We start from the raw sequence: 21,303 nt of genomic DNA on the forward strand, positions 1-21,303 counted from the left end.
TGAAAGACGCTTATTACAGTAACTGCTTGTCTCCACGTGTTCAAAAAGGGTATATACGTTATAAGGAAAAATATTTCAACCTTTAATTAAGAATTCCCGGGCCCACTTTTTGGGCGAGCTCAGGTTCTCTGCATGTACATGCAGCTGCATGTGCATGTGAGAGGCAATCACATTTCCCACGATATCGTCGACGTTGGAATATAGGTTGAAAAGCTTGTTTGACAAGAAGACCATTATCTGGCGTAGATTGCAGAGATACGACTACTGCTCCATAGGAGAATGGGCAACAGGGTTCGTGAGCCATGAAGATGGTCTCTGAGGCTCTTGTGGACTGAAGGAGGAGAACAAGAAAATGGTTTATTTTTTGTGTTTTTGTTTTATATGATTGAAATTACTTCTTTGCCTATCAAAAGAGCATTATTTTTTAATCGATTTCAGAATTTCTCTTTCATTTGATTTCTATTTCACTTAAATAAGATATATAAATCAAATCAAACAATTTTTGAATCGAAATTACCCCATGAAATTGAAATAGAAATCATACTAAACTATGCATGTTATTTCTCACCACTTCTTCTAAGGCCATTTTAGGTCTGCACTTGGCTCTTTTAATTCCTCTAACCTAAATCAAATCAATCCTCCATATTGGAAGCTAGGCCTCTGTTGAACATGATCATTCTTTATTTTATCTTTCCTAGTTTTGCTACTAATCCATTTCATCATCCTTATCTCGGGCCCCTACAATGAGTTAATCTATATGATGTTGTCTTAATTAACTGTCCAATATCCCGCACCATACATCGTAGCCGGTCATATGATTGTCTTATAAAAGTTTTCTTTAAGCTTTAAAGGAACATGTCGATCACACGACACTTTGGACACACCTCTTCATTTCATCAATCCAATTTTAATTCCCTATGAAACATCATCCTCTATATCTACTTATCTTAAATTCTTTTGATTCTAAGGTTGATCTCCATAACTCCAAATTAACGTTAATCCATCCTTTTGTCTCATCCATCAAAACGATACCACCAACAAAAAACATATACCAAGGAAAATCACCTTGTATGTCTCTGGTTAAATCATCCATGATAATCGTGAACAAATTAATTTGCCAAGGAACCTTTTCTTGAATGTATTTGGCCCAATTTTGATGATTATTCGAAACCCAAACCCATCACTTGCCACTTTTAAACTATAAATTTCATAGCAAACTCGCTTAAATTTGCAATATTGAACCTTCATCTGCCAAGTCCAAAGGGTTGATTATATATATATAGGGAGAAAGAACGCTAACCGGTGTTGTGCATGGGCATGTACCTATGCCCAGACACAACCCAATGCGAAAAGACCAACACTACCCCTGGAAAGATGGAAAGGAATAGGGGCAGCGCCGATCTTTTCACGTTGGGCTGTGTCTGGGCATAGGTACACACACACACACACACACACACACACACACACACACATATATATATATATATATATATATATATATATATATATATATATATTTATTTATTTATTTATTTATATAAATATATATTAGATCTATGAATTCAGTTTATGCAATGAGAAGAAACAAAAAAGATTTCTTGATTTAACATAAGGGTAAAGGAATTGCTCAGCACCAGTGTGTAGATTCCTACACATACCCTCTTACATCTCACCGTGGACCTCACACCCGCTCTCCTTGTTAAATGTCCTCCCTATTGGAAGATTCGTAACCCTCCCCCGCCCCCTATGTAAAATTGGCATCCTAGGGTACCATCCCCCCTAACATAATTATAGTATGATTGCACCTACGTGATGATAGAAACTTATCAGTCAGATAAATAAGTAAGATCCATTAATATCCACAATAAAGTTGCATTGTTTAACTAATCAATCCATTATCGTTTATAGTTATGATGAATCGTGCAACTATGCGTCCCGACAACGAAACATATTATCTTAGGATCGCATTTAATTAACTAAACTAGTTTAACTAATCGATCGATCCATGGTCGTTGGTAGTTATGATGAATCGGACAACTATGCCTCCAGGCGCTGAAATATATCGTACATCTTAGGATTTCGTTTAATATGATCTTGTCAGTATCGATATAAATGATCTTTTCCTTGTGTTCCGCTATAAACGGAAATCCCCGAATCTAAAGCCGCTTAGCATATATATTACCTAAATATGTTTGTATTCCATGTTTAATACAATCATAGATAATTTGATAGTTCATGTATTATTGTGCTTTAGTTGCAATGCAAAAAGACCTACCATGTTTTCAAGTTTTAATATTTTCTTTCTAAGGCTGTGTTTGGTATGCATTCTAAGTTGATTTCACACTCTCGGATGATAAAAATAGTTATTTTTGTCGTTCAAGAATACGAAATCGACCTAGATTGCATTCCAATGAATGCATACCAAACACATCATAAGCTAATCCAATTCTGTCGCAGAGATTCAAGTGTTGGGGTTAGAATACAAGAGAGTAACGCAAACCTGTTCTTACAAGAAGCACACATGAAAGAAGCATATTACAATAACTGCTCGTCTCCACTTTTTCAAAGAAGGGTATACCTTTTAGGAAGTTTGTTTTAGATTCTATTGGAAAAGAAGGAAAGATTTACTGTGGCCTATACCCAAATTACCCTTAATTAAGAACTCCTGGGCCCACTTTGTGAGCAATATTGTTTTATAAATGAGCATATGAAACTGATGAGTGAAGATGGGTTGTATGCAGTAAGCAGAATTTCTTCATTCCTTAGTAAGTGAGTGAGTGAGTGAGTGAGTGAGTGAGTTACTCATCAAATCATTCTTCCTTTAATCTTTGATATCATCAAGCTTTCTCTGTCGATCTTCTTGCTTAATTTGATCCCTTTCTTCTTCTTTTGCGTATTTCAATTTCTATTTTGCAAGACAACATCAACAAAATGGAAAATAGGGTTTTCCTTCCAAATTGGTCTGTGAAAGGTAGACGAGGAAGAGAAGCCGTTTTATTCCCAAGTTGGTGTGTCAAAGATAAGCGAGGAAGAGAACCCAAACAACCCACCCTGCGAGGCCAAAACAACTTATCCACCCACATCTCTTCATCATCCTCACCATCTTCATTTGAAGATGATGTCCATAAGGCCGCCCAATCCCTTATTAGTCTTTCCTCTACTACCACAAGCACAAACAGAATATGTGAGACCTGTGGAAGAACTTTTTCTTCCTTCTATGCTTTTGGTGGCCATCGTGCCGGCCATACGAAAAGGCTCAAATCTGGTGGTGGTGGTGGTGGAAATACATATCTTCCCCACGAGAAGAAGCATGATTGCAGAATTTGCGAAAAATCATTTGCTTCAGGTCAAGCTCTTGGGGGACATATGAAATACCATGCGAAAACGAAGAGGGAGGAAGAGCTCATTCTCAATTTTGAGATCGACAAGGACAAAGATGATTGATCGATGAAGATTACAGCCTTCTTCAACTCCTTAGATGCATGCATGATGGTCATCATCATCATCATTGCCATCACTGTATATCGGTTGGTTTTGTATATAAATAAGTAGTGATGGATGATTAATGAATTTTCTTTGCTCTTTTTCTACTTCTCTCCCTCATTCCCTAGTTTTCGTTTGATGATCTATCCTTTACTAGTCTTATTTCTTTCTTAATCTCTTCAGCTGTTCTCTCTGTATCCTTTGGTTTGGATTCTCTTACTAAGGGGGGTAGTCTTAACCCCTAGCTTACAGTTGCAAGAAAACTTTAGATTTATCTACATGGATCTCATATTATTTTTAAGAGTACCTAGCTATACTCAAGTCCATATAGACTCCATGAACAAGAGAACTGCCCTCCATTTTGCTTGCAGTAATGGGTGTTAATGTTGTATTTATTGAAGATAAAGATTATTATATAATTTATCTAGGTTTGTTGTAACTTTATGACTTAGATAAGGTCTTTGACTCCGTCTTAGCTAGCATACCTTATATGTACTCTTCTTTTTCATTATAAATAAATAAAGGCCTCTATCACTCTGACAAGCCAATACATTTTCTCAATTTCTTCTTTCTTCTTCTCAAATTCTTTTGTATTTTATACAATGAAGTTACAAAATACTTCTTGTTTTGGGCTCTGTCCAACATTGGTCAAATTTGACGAACGTCAGTTGACGTGTAACTGACGTCAATTGGCGTGTAACCAACGTCAGTTTGCATGCAACCGACGTCAGTTGACGTGTAATCGATGTTGAAATCTCTTCGATCTATGGGTGCCGGATAGAGAGCAAATTGTGTCAGTGTTTCTCAAAAACATGTCCCACACCGGGTGCTGCTATCCTACATGATCAGTGTTTCGCTGATGTCAAAAATTCTTCTACTGTCAGTTTTCATTGTATTTCTTGAAGGAACACATCCCTTGAGAAGGGTTTTTCCAAGGAGTCATTCTCCTCTATATATAGAGAATGGTTTTGGGTACATGTTTAGTGATTTTTACAAGTGTTTTACACTCTCTATTATATTCAAATTCTCTCAAGTCTCTCTTAAGTTTTGCCTTCATTCTCATTGTTTTGAGAGGTTCTGTTAATCCATTCCCTTTGTTGAATAAGCACAAGTAGAACATGTTCCGACGTGGCCCAGTAAACGAGTACAACGAGTACAACAACTATTGGCGTGGCCTACGAAGCTGTTTTATTTTAGAGGGAGATTCACAAGAGCCCTCTTGCACCATAAGGAGCATCTACAATCTTAAAGATAGTGACCGGTAGCACAACTCAGCCCAACCAATTCCTTGGCTGTCTTCATATATTTGTAAGTTGTGACGCAATGTAAGTGCTTGAAATCATCTCCAACTACATCCAACAAAACATGTGAGCTTCCCTCCACACCTCCCCACATTTCCTCCAACAACCAAACATAACCTTAGAGTCTGATTGGTACGTATGAAAATAAAGCCAAATGTTGTGTAAAATCGACAAACTTCCTTCCAAACAAATACTCCACTAAGAAGGTTTAATTAATTTTTCTTTCTTCATTTCACTTCACTTAAATTCTTAAAAAATAAAAATAGAGAAAAAGAACGATAACCTGGTCGCGTGGTTCTTGCGCCCAGACATATAGGAGTGTGCGAAAGTACCACCCTACTACTCATGAAATAAAAAATCGCATCTATATTAATGTCCTTATATGTGCTCTCATTGGTCTCCGCATTAGTGCAAACGCTACACAACCAAATAACAATCTCCTACCCATAAGAATATTTTTTCACTTTGCTTCTTTCTAACCAAACAATGCCTGAATTCATATCCTGCCCGTCCCAATTTTTATTTATTTATGATAGTAGTGATTTCTTCAGTCAAAAAAAAAAGAAAAAGAACAGCTCATGAAGTGATGAACATGTTCTTACTCACTAATGGGCCCCTCTTTTTACTTAGCTGGAGTGGGGCTGTGCACAGCTCTCTTTTTTTACTCCGTTACGTCGAGTGGATTTATATTTGGATTACGTCATGTTTGATGCTTGACTTCTTTTGTTATTTACGATCAATTAATTTTAACCTGAAATTCATCATTGCCAACTTTAAGCTACCAATTTTATCATAAAATAACTTACTTCAATACAATGGAACATGATTTCCTCTGACTATAGGGTTGATTAGATACATGATACCAAAGGTAATGGCATTGAGTTGAAGTTGGATATTCAAAAAGCATTCGACACATGGACCTTTCAGATGCAATAGGTCTAATTGGAAATGCAAGCTTCCTTGGACAATAACTTAAAAAGGTCTGTGTTTAATGAGTTGGGGGTACCAAATCGAATTAGAGATTGATAGAAGAGTGCTTCACATTGCTTGGATGTTGTTGAGTTGTTCCATGCAGCCATCATGTATGGGTCTGGTGACGCAGTAGAAGATAGGTGGATTAGATATCGTTCTAGCATAAACGATCCTTGAATCCACAAGGTAGAAGATAAGGACAAGCATATAAATTTCACTAGATTCAAGCTGAAGATTACAAACCCTAAAGAGACCTTAAGTCAAATGCAATTCAAAATTAAAAAAATATGCTAAAATTGAAAATTCGAATATTATGTCAAAATTCAATTTTCGAAACTTCGGCAAGCTTTTTCGCCTTCAAAACGCACCCCTCCCCAAACGACCCAAAAAAAGCACTTTTGGTTGCATCCCTTCCTGAGGATAAAACATGAACAAATTATAATAGAGAAAATTACTTGGACACCCCCTAGATATGGCCTAATTACTTATTCTTCCTAACTTTTCAAACAATTATTTGGACACCCTCTGCATTTTACCATTTCTTTCAAGTAAGTCTTGTCCGTTAGTTAGTGATGATGTCATCAGTTAATTTTTTCTAAATGCCTAAACTACCCTTAAAGGGTAGTGAAGTGACAGAATTAACCTTTCCTATCCTAAATGACTAATCCCTAATTCTTCACTGAGAATCCTCTGCTGCTATTGCCGCCCTCACAACCTCCCAAGACATTGTGAGAAGAAGAAGCAAGAGCTGCGAAGCCACAATGTGCAGCTCCACGCAGATTTGTTTGTGGCCGGGGTCACCGCTGCTATTGCCGCCCTCACAGTCTCCCAAGCAATGTCACCAACACGTGGATGGTGGTGCACCAGATCATCTACAAGCCATTTGGCGATGCCAGGGGAGCTGGGAGGAGAGGGTTTTGGGGAGGAGATGGGAAAGAGAGGGTTTCAGGGAGGAGATGGGAGAGAGATTGTTTCAAGGCGGAGATGGAAGAGAGAGGGGTTCAGGCAATGGTACCGTCAGATGGAGGTGCTGAAGCATCTGGTGTGGGGTTCCAATGCCAAAGCTAGATGAAGAAGGCGGAAGAAGTAGAGGAGGAAAAGGAGAGTTGGGCATTGTGGCTAAGAAGCTCCTGCTTCTTCTTTTCACAATTTCAACACAGATTATGTGTAGGAATTTCTTGAATTAGGTCCTAGAGTTGAATGGGTTTCGGCGGTGGTGGTGGTGTTGGTGGTGGTGCTGGCTGTGGAAGAGGATCGGCGGCGACAGTGATGGCGATGATGGTGGTGCTAGCAGAAGAAGAAGGGTAAGTTAGTCATTTAAATACTAATAACAGACTAACACCGTCAGGTTTAAGGGAGTGTCAAATAATTGTTTGAAATGTTGGTGTTAGTAAGCAAAATGGCCATAGTCTAGGGGGTGTCCCATGTAATTTTCTCATTATAAAACAAAAATTGGAGTCTACTTCTCTTAACCTATTAGTGCAAGTGCAAGTGTGTAACTTTTATTCTAGTTACAAAAATCAAATAAATATAAAATCAAACAATATATAGTATGATTAAGCTTCAGAGTAAATAAGATGATGGCATAGTAAAGTTCAAACTCCTAATTTACGTGTTTGCGCTGTTCGCTGGTCCTATCCTTATTGACTTCAACGATGACTCCGGGTCTTGACACATTTTTCAAATTAATTTGCTGATACCCATTCCAATTGGTGCCTGAGGAACTGCTGAAAGTTGGGAATATTTTTACCAAAAAAAAGAAAGTTGGGAATATTGTTGTTAAAATGGATTTAGTTAATGGAGAAATGTTCTTGACAGTCCACTCAGATGGTTTCTTTCCATGGATCATGGTTTTCTGCCACACGGACAGCTGGGATGCCATCTATGCAATGGACCACTTGTCCAACTGTATCCATGGGGCCCCATCTGTCATTTTTGGATAAGACTACTTTAACTAAGAAAGCCATTAGGAAAGGGAAGATCTGGATCCTCTACTTCTGAGCTGCCCCTACTTCCGTCCGTCCCACACACAGCAAGGCTGAAAAGATCGCCTTACCCCAGCTCAGGCAGGGGTAAAGTAGTCTTTTTGCCGCCTTGCTGTGTCTTGGGCACACACGGCAGTAGGGGCAGCTCAGCAGTGATGCGAAAGGGATCAGGAAAGCTTGAAAAGTCAAATAGTTCTAAGACAAAGAAACACAAAAAGATGTTTAGCCTCTCTTAGATGAGCTTCCAACAATGTGGTGTAAGGGATTTGGCCAAGCTTTCCTCACGATTGAGCCAAAAAATTTGAAATCCATCTTTATCTCTTGTATATGCATTGATTTGCTGAGATTCTGCAATTTCTCTTTTTCAAATGCCCCCACAGATTTAAGGATTATATAAGTAGGTAAAATTTAGTTGAAGCAACCTTACACAAAGCTACTTTAGAACTTTGAGCAATACTTGAATAACTTCAAGATTCTGAAAATGTGAAACAATCACAATTTGATAAATGGAATGCAAAGCAATCATGCTTGGAGCCTGCTATGAACTGTAGGGAGGCATAGGCTAATAATGGATGGAAAACTGAGATAACTGAAAATTGACAATAACATTCCCTTTTACATTGACAAACAGTAATAACCCATAAAGAAAAATCTCTTCCTTGATCAAGAAAACACTAAATGTTCACACATGACAAAGCATACACATATCCACAGACCAGACAAATCCAACACATTGAATCACATGGACTTCAGATTACTAGATTGAAAATAGTTGATATCCTCTCCATTTTAACCTTCCATATCGATGATGCATCGGAGACCTTCTCCTTTAAGCATTAAATCGAAAGCCTTGTTGATATCTGAGAATGGGACTGAATGGGTTATGAACTTCTCAACCTCAAGTTCCTGCACACCAGATACAATAAAGACCCACATTATGTTCTAAGCTTTATCACTAGACCAATGTCTTATACTTTGATTTTTCTGTAAAGGATAATTGAAATACTAAATAGCCAATATTGCTTGCTAACCTTGCTCATGTATTTTTCTACAACATTGGGCAGATCCGAACGCGGCTTGTAGTTCCCAAAGAAGGTTCCCTTGAGAGTCCTTTCATTCAATACATTCATGGGGTGGGTCTTGAATACAGCATCCTTGTGTGGAACACCAACAAGAACAGCAACACCCCAACCCTGTTGATTGAGATGAAATCACTGTCATTAGAGATTGTAAATTTCACACTTAACCAAGAGAAACAGAAAGAAAAGAACCGGATGCTAGTTAGAACCTACATCATGAACACATTCAAATGCAGAGATCATGGCATCAATATTTCCTGTACACTCGACACTTCGGTCAACTCCTCCATTAGTCATCTCAGCAAGGACCTAAATAGAGTAGTCAAAGAACAGAGTCATTCAATGTTGGATAATAACCTCTCTAATAGAAAATAGGAACTGCATTCAAATATTCATACTACTAAAGAGAAACAAACCTCTTGAACTGGTTTCTGATAGTCTTTTGGGTTCACAAACTCATTAACACCAAACTTCTTTGCTGTTAAGAAAGAAAGTTCAATTTATTAACCAATAATAAATATATAAACTTTTGCCTAGAAAGAGACTGTGGATCCCTGCTATCTTACCTTCATGGAATCTGCTAGAGTTCACATCAACACCGATAATCCTTGAAGCTCCAGCAATCCTGGCTCCTTCCGCAGCCTAATCACATGGCAAAACCATAAGAAAATTCCCCATTAGAGGAAATGGGACAAACAAGAATGTCAAAAATTCATCCAAATTGCAAAAGATAGAAACTCACAGCAAGGCCTACTGCTCCTAATCCAAATATTGCCACTGTTGAGCCCTTGGTAGGTTTTGCAACATTCAAGGTAGCACCAAGACCTTAAAACAAACACTCAAACTTGGTTAATCCAAAAGAGAAAAAAGGTGGAAGGGGGAAGGGAAGAAAAGGTTACATTTGTGGAGGGCTGGTTTGTTGTTCACTCACCAGTTGAGATTCCACAGCTTAGAACACAAACTTTATCAAGGGGAGCCAAAGGGTTAATCTTGGCCACAGAGCCAACATGGCAGACGGTATACTCGCTAAAGGTGGAAGTGCCCACGAAGTGGTAAATGGGCTTCCCATTGATGGAGAATCTTGACTGGCCATCGCCGATCATCACACCCCTGTCTGTGTTGATCCTCAGGAGCCTGCACATGTTGCTCTCCTCAGACTTGCAGTGGTCACACTCCTTGCATTCCCCTGTAAACACTGGTAGGACATGGTCTCCTGGTTGGAGATCTATCACTCCCTCGCCCACACTCTCCACGATCCTAAAATCAATAAATCGAACAGACCAAATTAGTTACAGAATGAAATACAGAAACTTTGCAAATCAATTTCAATTCATCACAGTGATCAAACATGAAAACTTGAAAAAGTAGGATTCGAATGTACATACCCCCCTGCCTCGTGCCCATAAATGCGAGGAAACAAGGGATTTTGTCCCTGCAGAAAAAAGAAACCCATGTCAGTTCCACTGCCTAGACAGAAGAACCATCATTTCAGTAATCCAATTCAAACAATCGAGATCTCAGTTTCAATTTTGAAGCCAGGTTATTGAACGGGAATAAATGGTATGTCAAAATTATTACCTTGGCCTCCCAGAAGTAAACATCAGTATGGCAGAGTGAGGTGTAGAGGATCTTCAAACGAACCTCCATTGCCTGTGGTGGCGCTACCTCCACTTCTTCGATCACTAGTGGCTTCCCTGCTTCCCATGCCACTGCAGCTGCTCTCACACACACACACACACACACACACACAGACAAACACGGAAAGAGGAAACCATAAAGCAAGGGAAAACAAATAAAACTAAGTTAAAATGTCAAGCTCTTCTTCCTTCAAAATATATCCTATGTCAGAGATTATTAAAAACCCAGTTCATGATTCATTAATAAACCGTAAAGATCCAAGAAAACTCAAACCATAAATCTGAAACTCCTCAATAAAACCCAAAATCGACCCAAAAGCAAATGAACAACCATAAATAAGAAAAAGCTAGTAGCACTCGATTATCAGTACCTCTGCAACGTATAACCTTTCCAGCAGAACTCGACATATTTCTCTCTTCTCTTCTGGCTATCACTGAAAGTAGAAATCTTCTGAATGTGAAATGCTGGTCGAGTTGGTGATGCTTTTATATTAATTGAGGGACGAAGGAATAAGAAAACCTTCACCAAAAGCCAACTGTAGAATTCCTCCAATTGGCTTCCAAAAACCAACGTCTACAATACAATAGTGACGTGTAAAACCACTCCCATGGTTTTGTTCCCTCGGATTTCTTTTTCTGGTTTTGGTTTCGCTGCTCTTTCTACGCGGTAGAGCAATTGAAGTCTACATGTGATTTTAAGAATGAACCTATTATTCCAATCCAATGGTCAATATCCTGCCATTGAAACCCACCTATGATTCCAACCCTACGGCTGATGTAAGGGCTCTCTTTTGAAGCAACTTCATCGGCTGACGGTTGATAGTTTTGCAATACTGCTGGCTGGTTTTGTATAGCCGAAACCGACTTGAGTTTCCTTTCTGTCTTAAGGAATTTCGACCTTTTCATTGGTTGTGACGGTTAGTTTATACGATCGTGTGTCTGGGTGCAAGACGGCAAGTTGCAGATTTATATTTCCTTTTTTTTTTTTTTTATGCCAAAAAAATAAAATTCCCACTAAACCAATGAGATGAATAGGTGGTTTTTGTATTGCAGATTCCACTTGAGATATTAAAATTTCCCAAATCTTTTTGTTTTTTTTTTTGGTAAGAATTAAAATTTCCCAAATCGATGAACCTGTACGTTGCTAGGCTAAGCCTATGCCTAACCAGTCTATTTAAAAAAAACATAGTTGCAAATAATCTGATTTTTAAAATACAATTATTTTCATCTTTTGATTAGAATAGAGATCAAAAGCATTAAACTAAGCCAACAAGGTAAGTTGTTGAAGCTGCTGCCTAGGTCAAGGCCCTCAACACTAGAATCCCCACCAAACAAAACAAAAATGAAAAGCTTAAAAACTCCCCATAATGTAATCACAAAGTCTTCAAATAAACCCTTCCACACTTACGAACAGCATCAGTAAAGATGATTCCCATAAGTGCATTTGCTCATCATGCATCCTTTAAGTGATTTAAAAATCGGATTTTTTTATGGTAAAAAACAAAATATATTACTAAGGAACAGAAAAATATACAATATTTTTAGACTGAGCGTGTCAACCCAGGTTAACCGCTAAGGCTATACAAAAAGAGTCACCTTGTTTATCAAAGCATATGTCTTTTATAAGTTTCCAAGGCCAATGGGGGTTGATTGGAGATGGAAGAACATCAATGATCTTTTGATTTGAACACCACACTTCTTTAATCTTCAACCCCATACTAAAGGCATGATCCAAGCCTGTGCGGATACTGACCAGTTCAAGTTCCATATGCGTAGAAGATGTAATATATCCTGCAGCAAAAAAAGTAAGCTTGCTCTTTATCAAAAAGATGTAGGACCATCCTGTCAAACTTAATCCAGGTATATAGTATCTTGCACAAATTAAAACAGGAAAATCTAAAATTGATAAGGGAAAAAAAGATGGGATTGATAAAGTTTCTTCACAGCTAGAATATACATGAGGGGACGAAAATGAGGACGGGGATAAATTTAAATCAACTAACCATTGTTTGATTTGAGTCATTATCCAGTTTGGATTTGGATTTTCTGACCCAATAACAACTTTGTTTCTGACTGCCCAAATAAAATAACAAGTAATGATAAAAACACTAAAGAACCATACTAGGGATTTAAAAATTGGATTGGACCCGCTAATTTGAGCCGTTCTGCATCAGAATCGATTTGGATCGGTTTGATCCTAATTTTTATATGGTTCTCCCTAACATTTGCAAGCTGATTCTAAAATTTATCAAAGACCGATTCTAATCCAATCTAAATCAAAATTAGGGGTGTCAACCGGTCAGACTCGGTCCGGCCTAGTCGGGCTTCACTAATTGCGTAGGCTGCACCGTGTCCGACCGTTAAAGTATTTGGGCCAGGCCTGGATGGGCTCGATCAGTGGCAAGCTTTAAACGGACACTGAAATCATGCCTTAATCGGGTTGTGGGTCTATTTAACTCTTAATCGAGTCTTGACTGGCCTTAACAAAATAAAATTCCTACCTGAAGAAATGAAGAGAAAATAAATGGACTTCCACCAAAACACATTCAAGACCCAAATCCTAGCCCAAATTTTTAAATTATAATCTTTGTTAAGGGAAGAGAAAGGGGTTATTCTTTCATCCTCCGGGAAGGTCTAGAACTCCCAATTCCGAGTTTCCCAGTCAATTTTTATGTACTTTTGGCTTAAGAAGCTAAATTCATAGCTTCTGGAATGAGCTTCTCTCTGGTCTCTTAGACGGGTTTATCTGTTTTTCCACTGTCGTCATCTTCATTCAATCTGCTTATCGTCTGTCATCAGTAATTCTCTATTTCTCTCTTGCATTTTGTTTCTCTTTCTTCTTCATCTTTTATTCAATATGCTTTTCTTGAACTTCTGTTTATTAGTTTTTATGCACTGTTTTGTTTCTTTTTTTTAATTATAATTAACTCAAATTTATGAAGTACTTATGCTTATCAGCTCAATCATCATTGACGGGGCTGCGTTCGTCATGTTCACTAATTTCTCTTTAAAATATTTGATTATGCTAGACTAGTGCTTTTTTTTATTCATTTAACAATGGACAGCAATTCGGAGCAAGAATCCCCTAATCTTTTTGTACATGTTTAGATCTGATTCTCTAGAAGGAGAAGCTTAATGGAGAAGAATCTTAATATTTTTCTGACTTAAGGAATTAATCCCATCAATTGAATTGCTCATTAGTTTGGCCTCAATAAACTAATCATCTTAAGGAGTTAAATAGGAAAAGAAAGAGAGAGTTATCAGTTTGCTTAAAGGGTTGGACTTGAAATCAACCGATCTGATCGGATGCTCAATGGACCAAGACCCCACATAAGGACCGCTTGATTATTAAACGTGTCGGGTTTAAGCCCAACACGTTTAAGAATCCGGTCAAGCAAGGCCGGGCTTTAATTGGACAGGCTCGCAGGCCAAACCTAAAATTTGCACCCGTAATCAAAATTGACCGAAACCAATCCAAAGACCAACTCCTGGTTTTTAATCCTTGGATTCCTTCCTCTTTCTGAATTAATTTTGTCTCTGTTACCACTCGGTTGAAAGCCGCTCCAACACTGAGCAGATATAGCCAAAATATATTTCCTTTCTTTACGAAAACTAGGTAGGTTAAAAATCTAATATTGTTGCTAGAAGATTTTTTGCACACTCACTCTCATTGTGATCCTAAGCCCCACCAACACCGACATACAGTCAACCCCTTTTCTAATTTGGTCTTCCTCATAACTCAGTCACCCCTCGTGGTTCTTGATTCCATAAAAATAGCCCTTACTTTCCCATCACCACCAAAAATTTTCAATTTGAACCTATTAATATAGGGGAAGATTTTCGTACATGGGTAGTTGAAGGGTCAGCCATCATCATTCTAGGGTAACATCCTCCCACTGTATAAAACCGATAATACCCCCAGGTCGTTTGCAATAATACCTTTTTCAGCCGCCCATCCAAGGGACATGGTCAAAGGATTCTATGTGAGCCTTCCAAGAGATCATAATGTTTGGTTCTCCATGGGTCATGATAGGTCAGGAGATCTCCCTCAACGATGAGGAGTTGACGTGTACGTAAGGAACGAACTGAGGCCACGCAGACCAGACGCGAGCTGACCGAGCTCATCAAGAGCGAGGTCTGACGAGCGACATACGTCGCGAAGCATAGGCGCAAGAGTGTAGCTTGTGCCATTGCGAGAGGTCGCTACGTCGCCGTTCAGATAGCAGCGACCTCGCTCGTGCTAGGGAAGGACGATCTCAACACTTCGCCTAACTAATCTAAAACTTGTCATGGACCAACATGGCCAGCCCGAGATTATCGCCTATATTGCACCCAATTAGGCACAAGAGAAGTCTGGGGATAAACGTTATCCTTAAAATCACTCCAAAACCCACTCATCCCACTCCGAGAACTCTGCATTCTTATTAGGGCACGATTCTGCCCGCAATCATCCATTAATAGGGAGATAACGTCCATCCATAATCATCTGAATTCCATTATTCTCATCTTGCTAAGGATTCTGACTTAAACATCAGAGTGGAATCGCTGGCACAACCCAGTCCTCTCTGTTAACTCTGTCTTGCAGGCATTGAGCGCTCCGACACCGTTTCCTGTATCAATAGGTCAATAAGGGCGCATTTGGTAACGATCTCGGGAGCTGTTTTTCAAGCTCGGGAGTGTCTTGGGACCAGAAAAATGGAATCTAATGTTTGGCAAAACTGATTCTGATTTTCACTCCCAAGAATGAACCGGGTACCAAAGCTGGTCTGGAGATTGCTTTGGAGAAACATGGTTACCCATGTTTCTCACTCCCAAGATCAATTTTAGGGTAACTTGGTATGTGAAATCCCGATAAAATCTTAAAATCTTTAGGCTTCTCCACGATAAAAAAAAAACGAAGGCCACTGGACGTCTTGACGGCAAGACGCAAGACTCAAGAGCATCTCAAGTATTCTTCTTCTTCTTCATTCTTCTTCTTCTTCTTCTTCTTCTGCTTCTGGTTCTTCTTCTTCTTCTTCTTCTTCTTCTTCTTCTTCTTCTTCTTCTGCTTCTTCTTCTTCTGCTTCGTTCTTCTTCTTCTTCTTCTGCTTCTTCTTCTTCTGCTTCTGCTTCTTCTTCTGCTTCTGCTGCTTCTTCTTCTTCTGTAAATTCGTTTTTTCCCTTCATTCTTGTTTTAAAATTTGTATTTGTATGCTTCTTTTTTTCTTCTTTAAATTTGTATTTGTATGCTTCATCTTATGTAGTTTTAGAAAATCTGCAGTTTCCATTTGAGAATGTTCTGTGAGAGAGAGAGAGAGATGGAAGCTATACACTATTTCTTTTGTTGGGTACGGTAACCGTCTCTGTGTTCATAGGGAAAAAAAAATCAGAATCTTTTATGTGGTAGCTATTGCGTATTCTCAGCTGGATTTGATTAGTGCTCGTTTTTTGGAGAAGTAAATTTCCTGGTTACAAAAAGATTTCTCTAATTTCCTGGTCACGTGTGTGTAAACCAAAAAGCTGCAATGGTTTGGGTTTACATGAGCTTTGTACACAATAAATCTGTTCTTGGAAGACTTGGCTTGAGTTGTGTAGCGTCTAATATGGAAAACTAAAGTGCATCCAAAATTTAGGATTTTTAACTGTTGAATGGTGGAATTACTACTAGGGGGAATCTTACTCGGTTTCTTTATGTTGGGGATACTCATGTATTTTGTTCAAAAGAAAAAGAGACGGGTTGACATTTATTTTTATCATGTCCTTTCTCTAAAGGTTACAGGCAGCAGGGGTATTAGGATTAAGATCAGAATATCTCCCAGGTTCAACCATATATGATCTTTTGTATAATTTCCTTATGACATGCTCATCTCCTATCACAAATAAGTGCTTCTTCATTTATGTTTTCTCAATTAATAGAGTTTATATATATATATATATATTCTCATGAGTTCCACATTGGGAAGGAGGTGACTTGCAGAAATAGAAAAACTAAATCTTGTCTTATATATGCATTAATCAAAGATAAGAGGTTTTCCATGGACGAATAATGTGGTTCATTCTCTTTATTTATAAATTCATTTTTTTCCTTCATTCTTATTTATAGATTTGTATTTTCCCTTTTTTTCAGTAGCCCTGCGGTTCAACTCCCCTGACAGGTAGCCCTTGGTTTCTCACGACTTTTTGTACCTCTGTATCAATGGATCTTTGTGTGTGTATGAGTTTTGTTTGTTTAGCCCCTGGTTTACATTTATTTTCATGATCATTTGTTTTCCCTTAAGTTATTGTTACATCATTTCTCATACTGTACAGAACCCATTTGATTTTGATCTCTTGGTAATAGATGCTTCAAACTTCAAAGGCAGCCATCCACTATTTGACAACCATAATTGACTATTGATTCCTTAACAACTCACTCCAGCCCAACACAAGGATTATTTATCCTCAATTTAAGCCCACCTTGGATTAATCCTAGGTTGGGATCTCAAATTCCATCTGAGAGAAATTAAAGTTCCATGAAATTTCCATGCAGTTTTTTGTTGGTTCTTGAGCATTTTCAAATAAATGCATTCCATTTTGTGATCCTCCTATGAAGAGAAGTTAAATTCAAATCACATATGGCATAACATGAAGTTTAGATAGAAATATTTACCAAAAAAAAAAGTATAGATAGAAATCATACAGTGGAGAACTTTTGAACAACTATAGCCTTAAACCCACGATATCCTATTGTTTTTATAATTTCTATATTTTCTTAACATTGTCGGTCGGAGATGGCTAATAACTCGATCCATCGCAAATTGGACCACAATGGAGGTCAATGAATTTGTTAACCTCATGGTTGACAATGTTAAAAAGGGAAACAAGACCAATTCTACTTTTAACAAGTCTGGTTGGAATGATATCAAAGTCCGTCTAGAGGCTACCGTAGGTTGTCCATTCACCAAGGAGCAATTACGCAATAAGATGTGTAAGATGTGTACAGACTATAGCAATTTCAAGAAATTACTAGATACTACGGGTTTTGGGTGGAATCCAATCACCAAAACAGCCACAGCTGACAATGAAACCGTATGGGTAATGGCTATACAGGTAAACAACAACATTAATATGTGATAATTTTTATATTTATAACTGATGAGTCTAATGCGTTATCATAAACTATTCAGGCAAACCCAAAGTGGGCCAAATTCAAGAAGAATGGATTACCACACTGGCCTGAGTTGCAGGTGATCTTTGGGGATTCATATGCACGTGGGGATGGTAGCGACTGCAACACTAATGATATTATCGATATGACTCTGACCGAAGATCTTGCAAATGATGGTCAACAGACACCTGATCCTTTAACACCTATGGGCCCAAGTTTTGATGATATAGATGAGACAGAGGATTATCGTCTTGCCAAACACAAGCTTGATAAAACACCCACTGGCCATAGGAAGAGGAGTTTAACTGCAGATATGTCAAACTCATTCATGACTTGGGACAAGTTTTGTGCTTGGAGGATGCTGAAGTTACATCTCCACCACGATCCAACCAACCTTCTGGAAGTGCCCACAGTGGAGTTGATAGTCAACCAACTGTTGTTGACCATAGTGTAGTTGGTTGTCAAGCTTTGCTAGATTCAATGCCAGACTAGTCAAGGGAATTGTACTTCAAGGCTATCCATCGTATGTGGGAGGACCCAAACTGGAGGATGTCATTCTGTGCAACGCTTCCTGAGAGAAGGAAGTGGTTTCTTGAAATGTTAGATGATTGATCTTCAGTCCAAAAAACTTGTTGCTATTTTGATGTGTTTGTTTTGTTTTTTGTTTTTGTTTTTGTGTTTGTTAGGAAAAACAATCTTGTGTTTTTATGTGTTGGTGAATGGTTATGTTAAACAATTTCTATATTTTAAGCTTTGAAGGATGAAGTTCTATTTGTTTTGATCAACAATTTAGGATGGGTCTCCATTCTATATGTTTATTTTTTACTGTTTTTCCATGTTGATGATGTAGTCCTATAATTGATTGTTTTATTTGTGTAATTGGCTGAAAAAAATTGATTGTTTCATGAATTTTTATTGTTGTCATACAGTTTGCAGTTATGGCATCCAATGATGATGAGGATGATATGATCATCATTATGTATGTGACATTATTGGCCGCAGCGTCACTCAATACTAGAGAACCATGTAGGGATAGTATCTTTCGGGGGTCAATGATGATAAATGAGATATTGAATGGCCATTCGGATAGATGTTACCAAGAATATAGGATGGAACGGCATGTATTTGTTAACCTATATAGTCTAATGGTTAATAGGGGTTGGTTGAATGATACTCGGTATATTAGGGTAGATGAACAAATAGCAATGTTCTTGTTCATAGTAGGAAAGAGAGCAAGTAATAGAGATGTGCAAGAGAGATTTCAGCATTCTGGCGAAACAATTAGTCGAATCTTCAACATGGTATTGCTAGCTATGCGTAAATTAGCTAAGGAAAGAATCAGGCCACCAAGATTCAATCGAATCCCTATTGAGATTGAAGCAAACCCAAAATACTATCCGTATTTCAAGGTAATCAAGACTGAATGTTTTAATTACATATTCAACTATGTATATTTGCTTACTTAGCCAAATTAATAATGACTTATGTCTATAGGATTGCATTGGTGCCATCGATGGCACTCATATCCATGCTATTGTACCAATGGAAGATCAAAAACGATATCGAAATCGGAAAGGAATTACAACACAAAATGTCATGTGTGCTTGTTCTTTCGACATGCGCTTTATATTTGTGAATGTTGGCTGGGAAGGTAGTGCCAATGACTGTCGGGTCTTTGAATCAGCAAGAAGTAATCCAAGTTTTAACTTCCCTCATCCACCTCCAGGTGACTATTTATACAGTTAAAGGGTAAATAGAATATTTTGATGCATACTGTATGTTACTTTAATTGTAATTTTATTTTATAGGCAAATATTACGTTGTAGACTCTGGTTATGCGAATCAGACAGGATATTTGACACCATTCAGAGGTGAGAGATATCATCTTCCAGATTATAGAGGTGCAGGAAGAACTCCAAGAACAGCTAGAGAATTGTTCAACTACAGGCATTCCTCTTTGAGGAATGTCATTGAACGTACATTTGGAGTTATCAAAAACAAATTCTTGCTTTTAAGACAGATGCATCATTTTTCTGTGAAGACCCAAGGTAATATTGTCATTGCATGTTGTGGTTTGCATAACTACATTAGAGATGAACAAAAATTAGATAAATATTTTTCCAAACTTGGTGGAGATGAAGCTGAATCAGATCTTGATGAGTTAAACCCACCTCCTGAAGAGTATAATGGACCCTCATCATTGAGTCAAAGGGAACAAGCCAGACAGATGAACGATATTAGGAACTGACTTACAAACGTGTTGGCTAGAAAACACCGACTTGCTCCAATTTGAGTGGTTGTTATTTAATTACTATCATTAATAGACACAGTCTGTAATATTTGAAATTCAGTTGACTTTGATTTCTAGTCTTTATGATGTAATATTTTAATTATTAGGAGACTGGTGATGTAAAACTTTAAATTTTTGTTACTATTTATTAATGAGTCAAATGGATATTGATGAAATTGGTGATGTAAAATATATTGGCGTTTATATAAATATGGGCAATAGTATTAAATTAGGAGACTGACTAGTGAGGTAAAACATAATGGTATTTATGTAAATAATGGCAATAGTTTTAAATTTCTATCCTAGACCATGTTTTACCAAACACCATTTAGTTCAGGAATGATTTTGAGAACAATTTCAGAACAGGTTTACCAAACGCCTAACAGTAGGACAAAAATGATCTTTCGAAGAATAAACAGAAAAAGATCATTTTATCGAAGAACACCGTTCTCAGAACGGAATCGTTACCAAACGCGCCTTAAGCCTTTTTGTCTTATTTAGACATCCCTCTTGTGTCTGGCCATGGTACCCTACACCCTCTTCGTAGTCTTTGTTTCTATTTTTTTATCATTTTTTTTGGTAAACTAGTCTTTGTTTCTTCAAAACGTTCTTTTAACACTTGAATTAGGTTAAACGTGATGCATGAATGACACTGAGGTCCACTACTCACAAAATTTCAGGGTCGACCAGGAGGGTATGACCGCTCCCACACCCACCCCCACCCCCACGGAAAGGTAAGGGATGTGTCAGTCATTTTATTTTTAGTTGTGTTTAGCACAACTACACGTCACAACGTAGACTGGATTGAATTCTTTCTGCAAATAAATAAACACACAAAAAATATGAGATATAAGAGTTAAATTTTAGAAGCCACTTAATTGTTGTAGGTAATTACCAGGGGTAGGAAAACCAATCACATAAGCACGCATACTTCTGTTATGTGCCTAATGGGGCCCACTATAGTGTATGGGCACTAGATTAGGCCAGTCTAGTATGGGATAGGTTAAAGGGCTTGATTTAACGCGTTCCATCAGCTTCGGAGCTTTTGGCATATTAGTCAAGTACCTAACATTTGGTATCAGAGCTAGGCACCAGTTCAAGGGTTCGAGTCACGGAAAGGGCTACCTAGGAGAAGGGCTACCTGGAGTAGAGTGAAAGCCGTCAAGAAAGGGCTACCTGCCGCCAAGCAAAAACCTTGCAGCAGAGTGAAACCACTTGAAAAGGGCTACCTACCGCCAGAGTGAAAGCTACCTAGAGTGAGAGCCGTCGAGGACAACGACTGCGGAAGCGTGGTGGTCTGTTATGTACCTAATAGGACCCACTATAGTGTATGGGCACTAGATTGGGCCAGCCTAGTATGGGATAAGTTAAAGGGTTTGATTTAACGCGTTCCATCAACTTCGGAGCTTTTGACGTATTGGTCAAGTACC

At 38.2% G+C, this 21,303-nt stretch overlaps 2 protein-coding genes across 2 annotated transcripts; one reads left to right on the top strand and one right to left on the bottom strand.

The window, feature by feature from the left end:
• Nucleotides 1–8,312: 8,312 nt before the first annotated feature.
• Nucleotides 8,313–10,962, bottom strand: LOC122669959 (alcohol dehydrogenase 1-like). The gene is made up of 10 exons (XM_043866886.1): nt 10,829–10,962; nt 10,399–10,535; nt 10,206–10,252; nt 9,752–10,077; nt 9,563–9,645; nt 9,387–9,462; nt 9,237–9,298; nt 9,034–9,129; nt 8,773–8,934; nt 8,313–8,647 (listed from the first exon to the last, which is right to left on the bottom strand). Exons 1-10 carry the CDS (start codon nt 10,863–10,865, stop codon nt 8,531–8,533), a joined length of 1,143 nt encoding a protein of 380 aa, XP_043722821.1. The 5' UTR covers nt 10,866–10,962; the 3' UTR covers nt 8,313–8,530.
• Nucleotides 10,963–17,728: 6,766 nt separating this feature from the next.
• On the top strand, nt 17,729–19,831 carry LOC122663881. The gene is made up of 4 exons (XM_043859579.1): nt 17,729–18,007; nt 18,513–18,992; nt 19,078–19,309; nt 19,392–19,831. The coding sequence occupies exons 1-4, from the start codon at nt 17,729–17,731 to the stop codon at nt 19,829–19,831; spliced, it is 1,431 nt and encodes a 476-aa protein (XP_043715514.1).
• The last annotated feature ends 1,472 nt before the right edge of the window (nt 19,832–21,303 follow it).

The sequence above is a fragment of the Telopea speciosissima genome, chromosome 1 (genome assembly GCF_018873765.1).
Source record: "Telopea speciosissima isolate NSW1024214 ecotype Mountain lineage chromosome 1, Tspe_v1, whole genome shotgun sequence".
Classification (NCBI taxonomy): domain Eukaryota; kingdom Viridiplantae; phylum Streptophyta; class Magnoliopsida; order Proteales; family Proteaceae; genus Telopea; species Telopea speciosissima.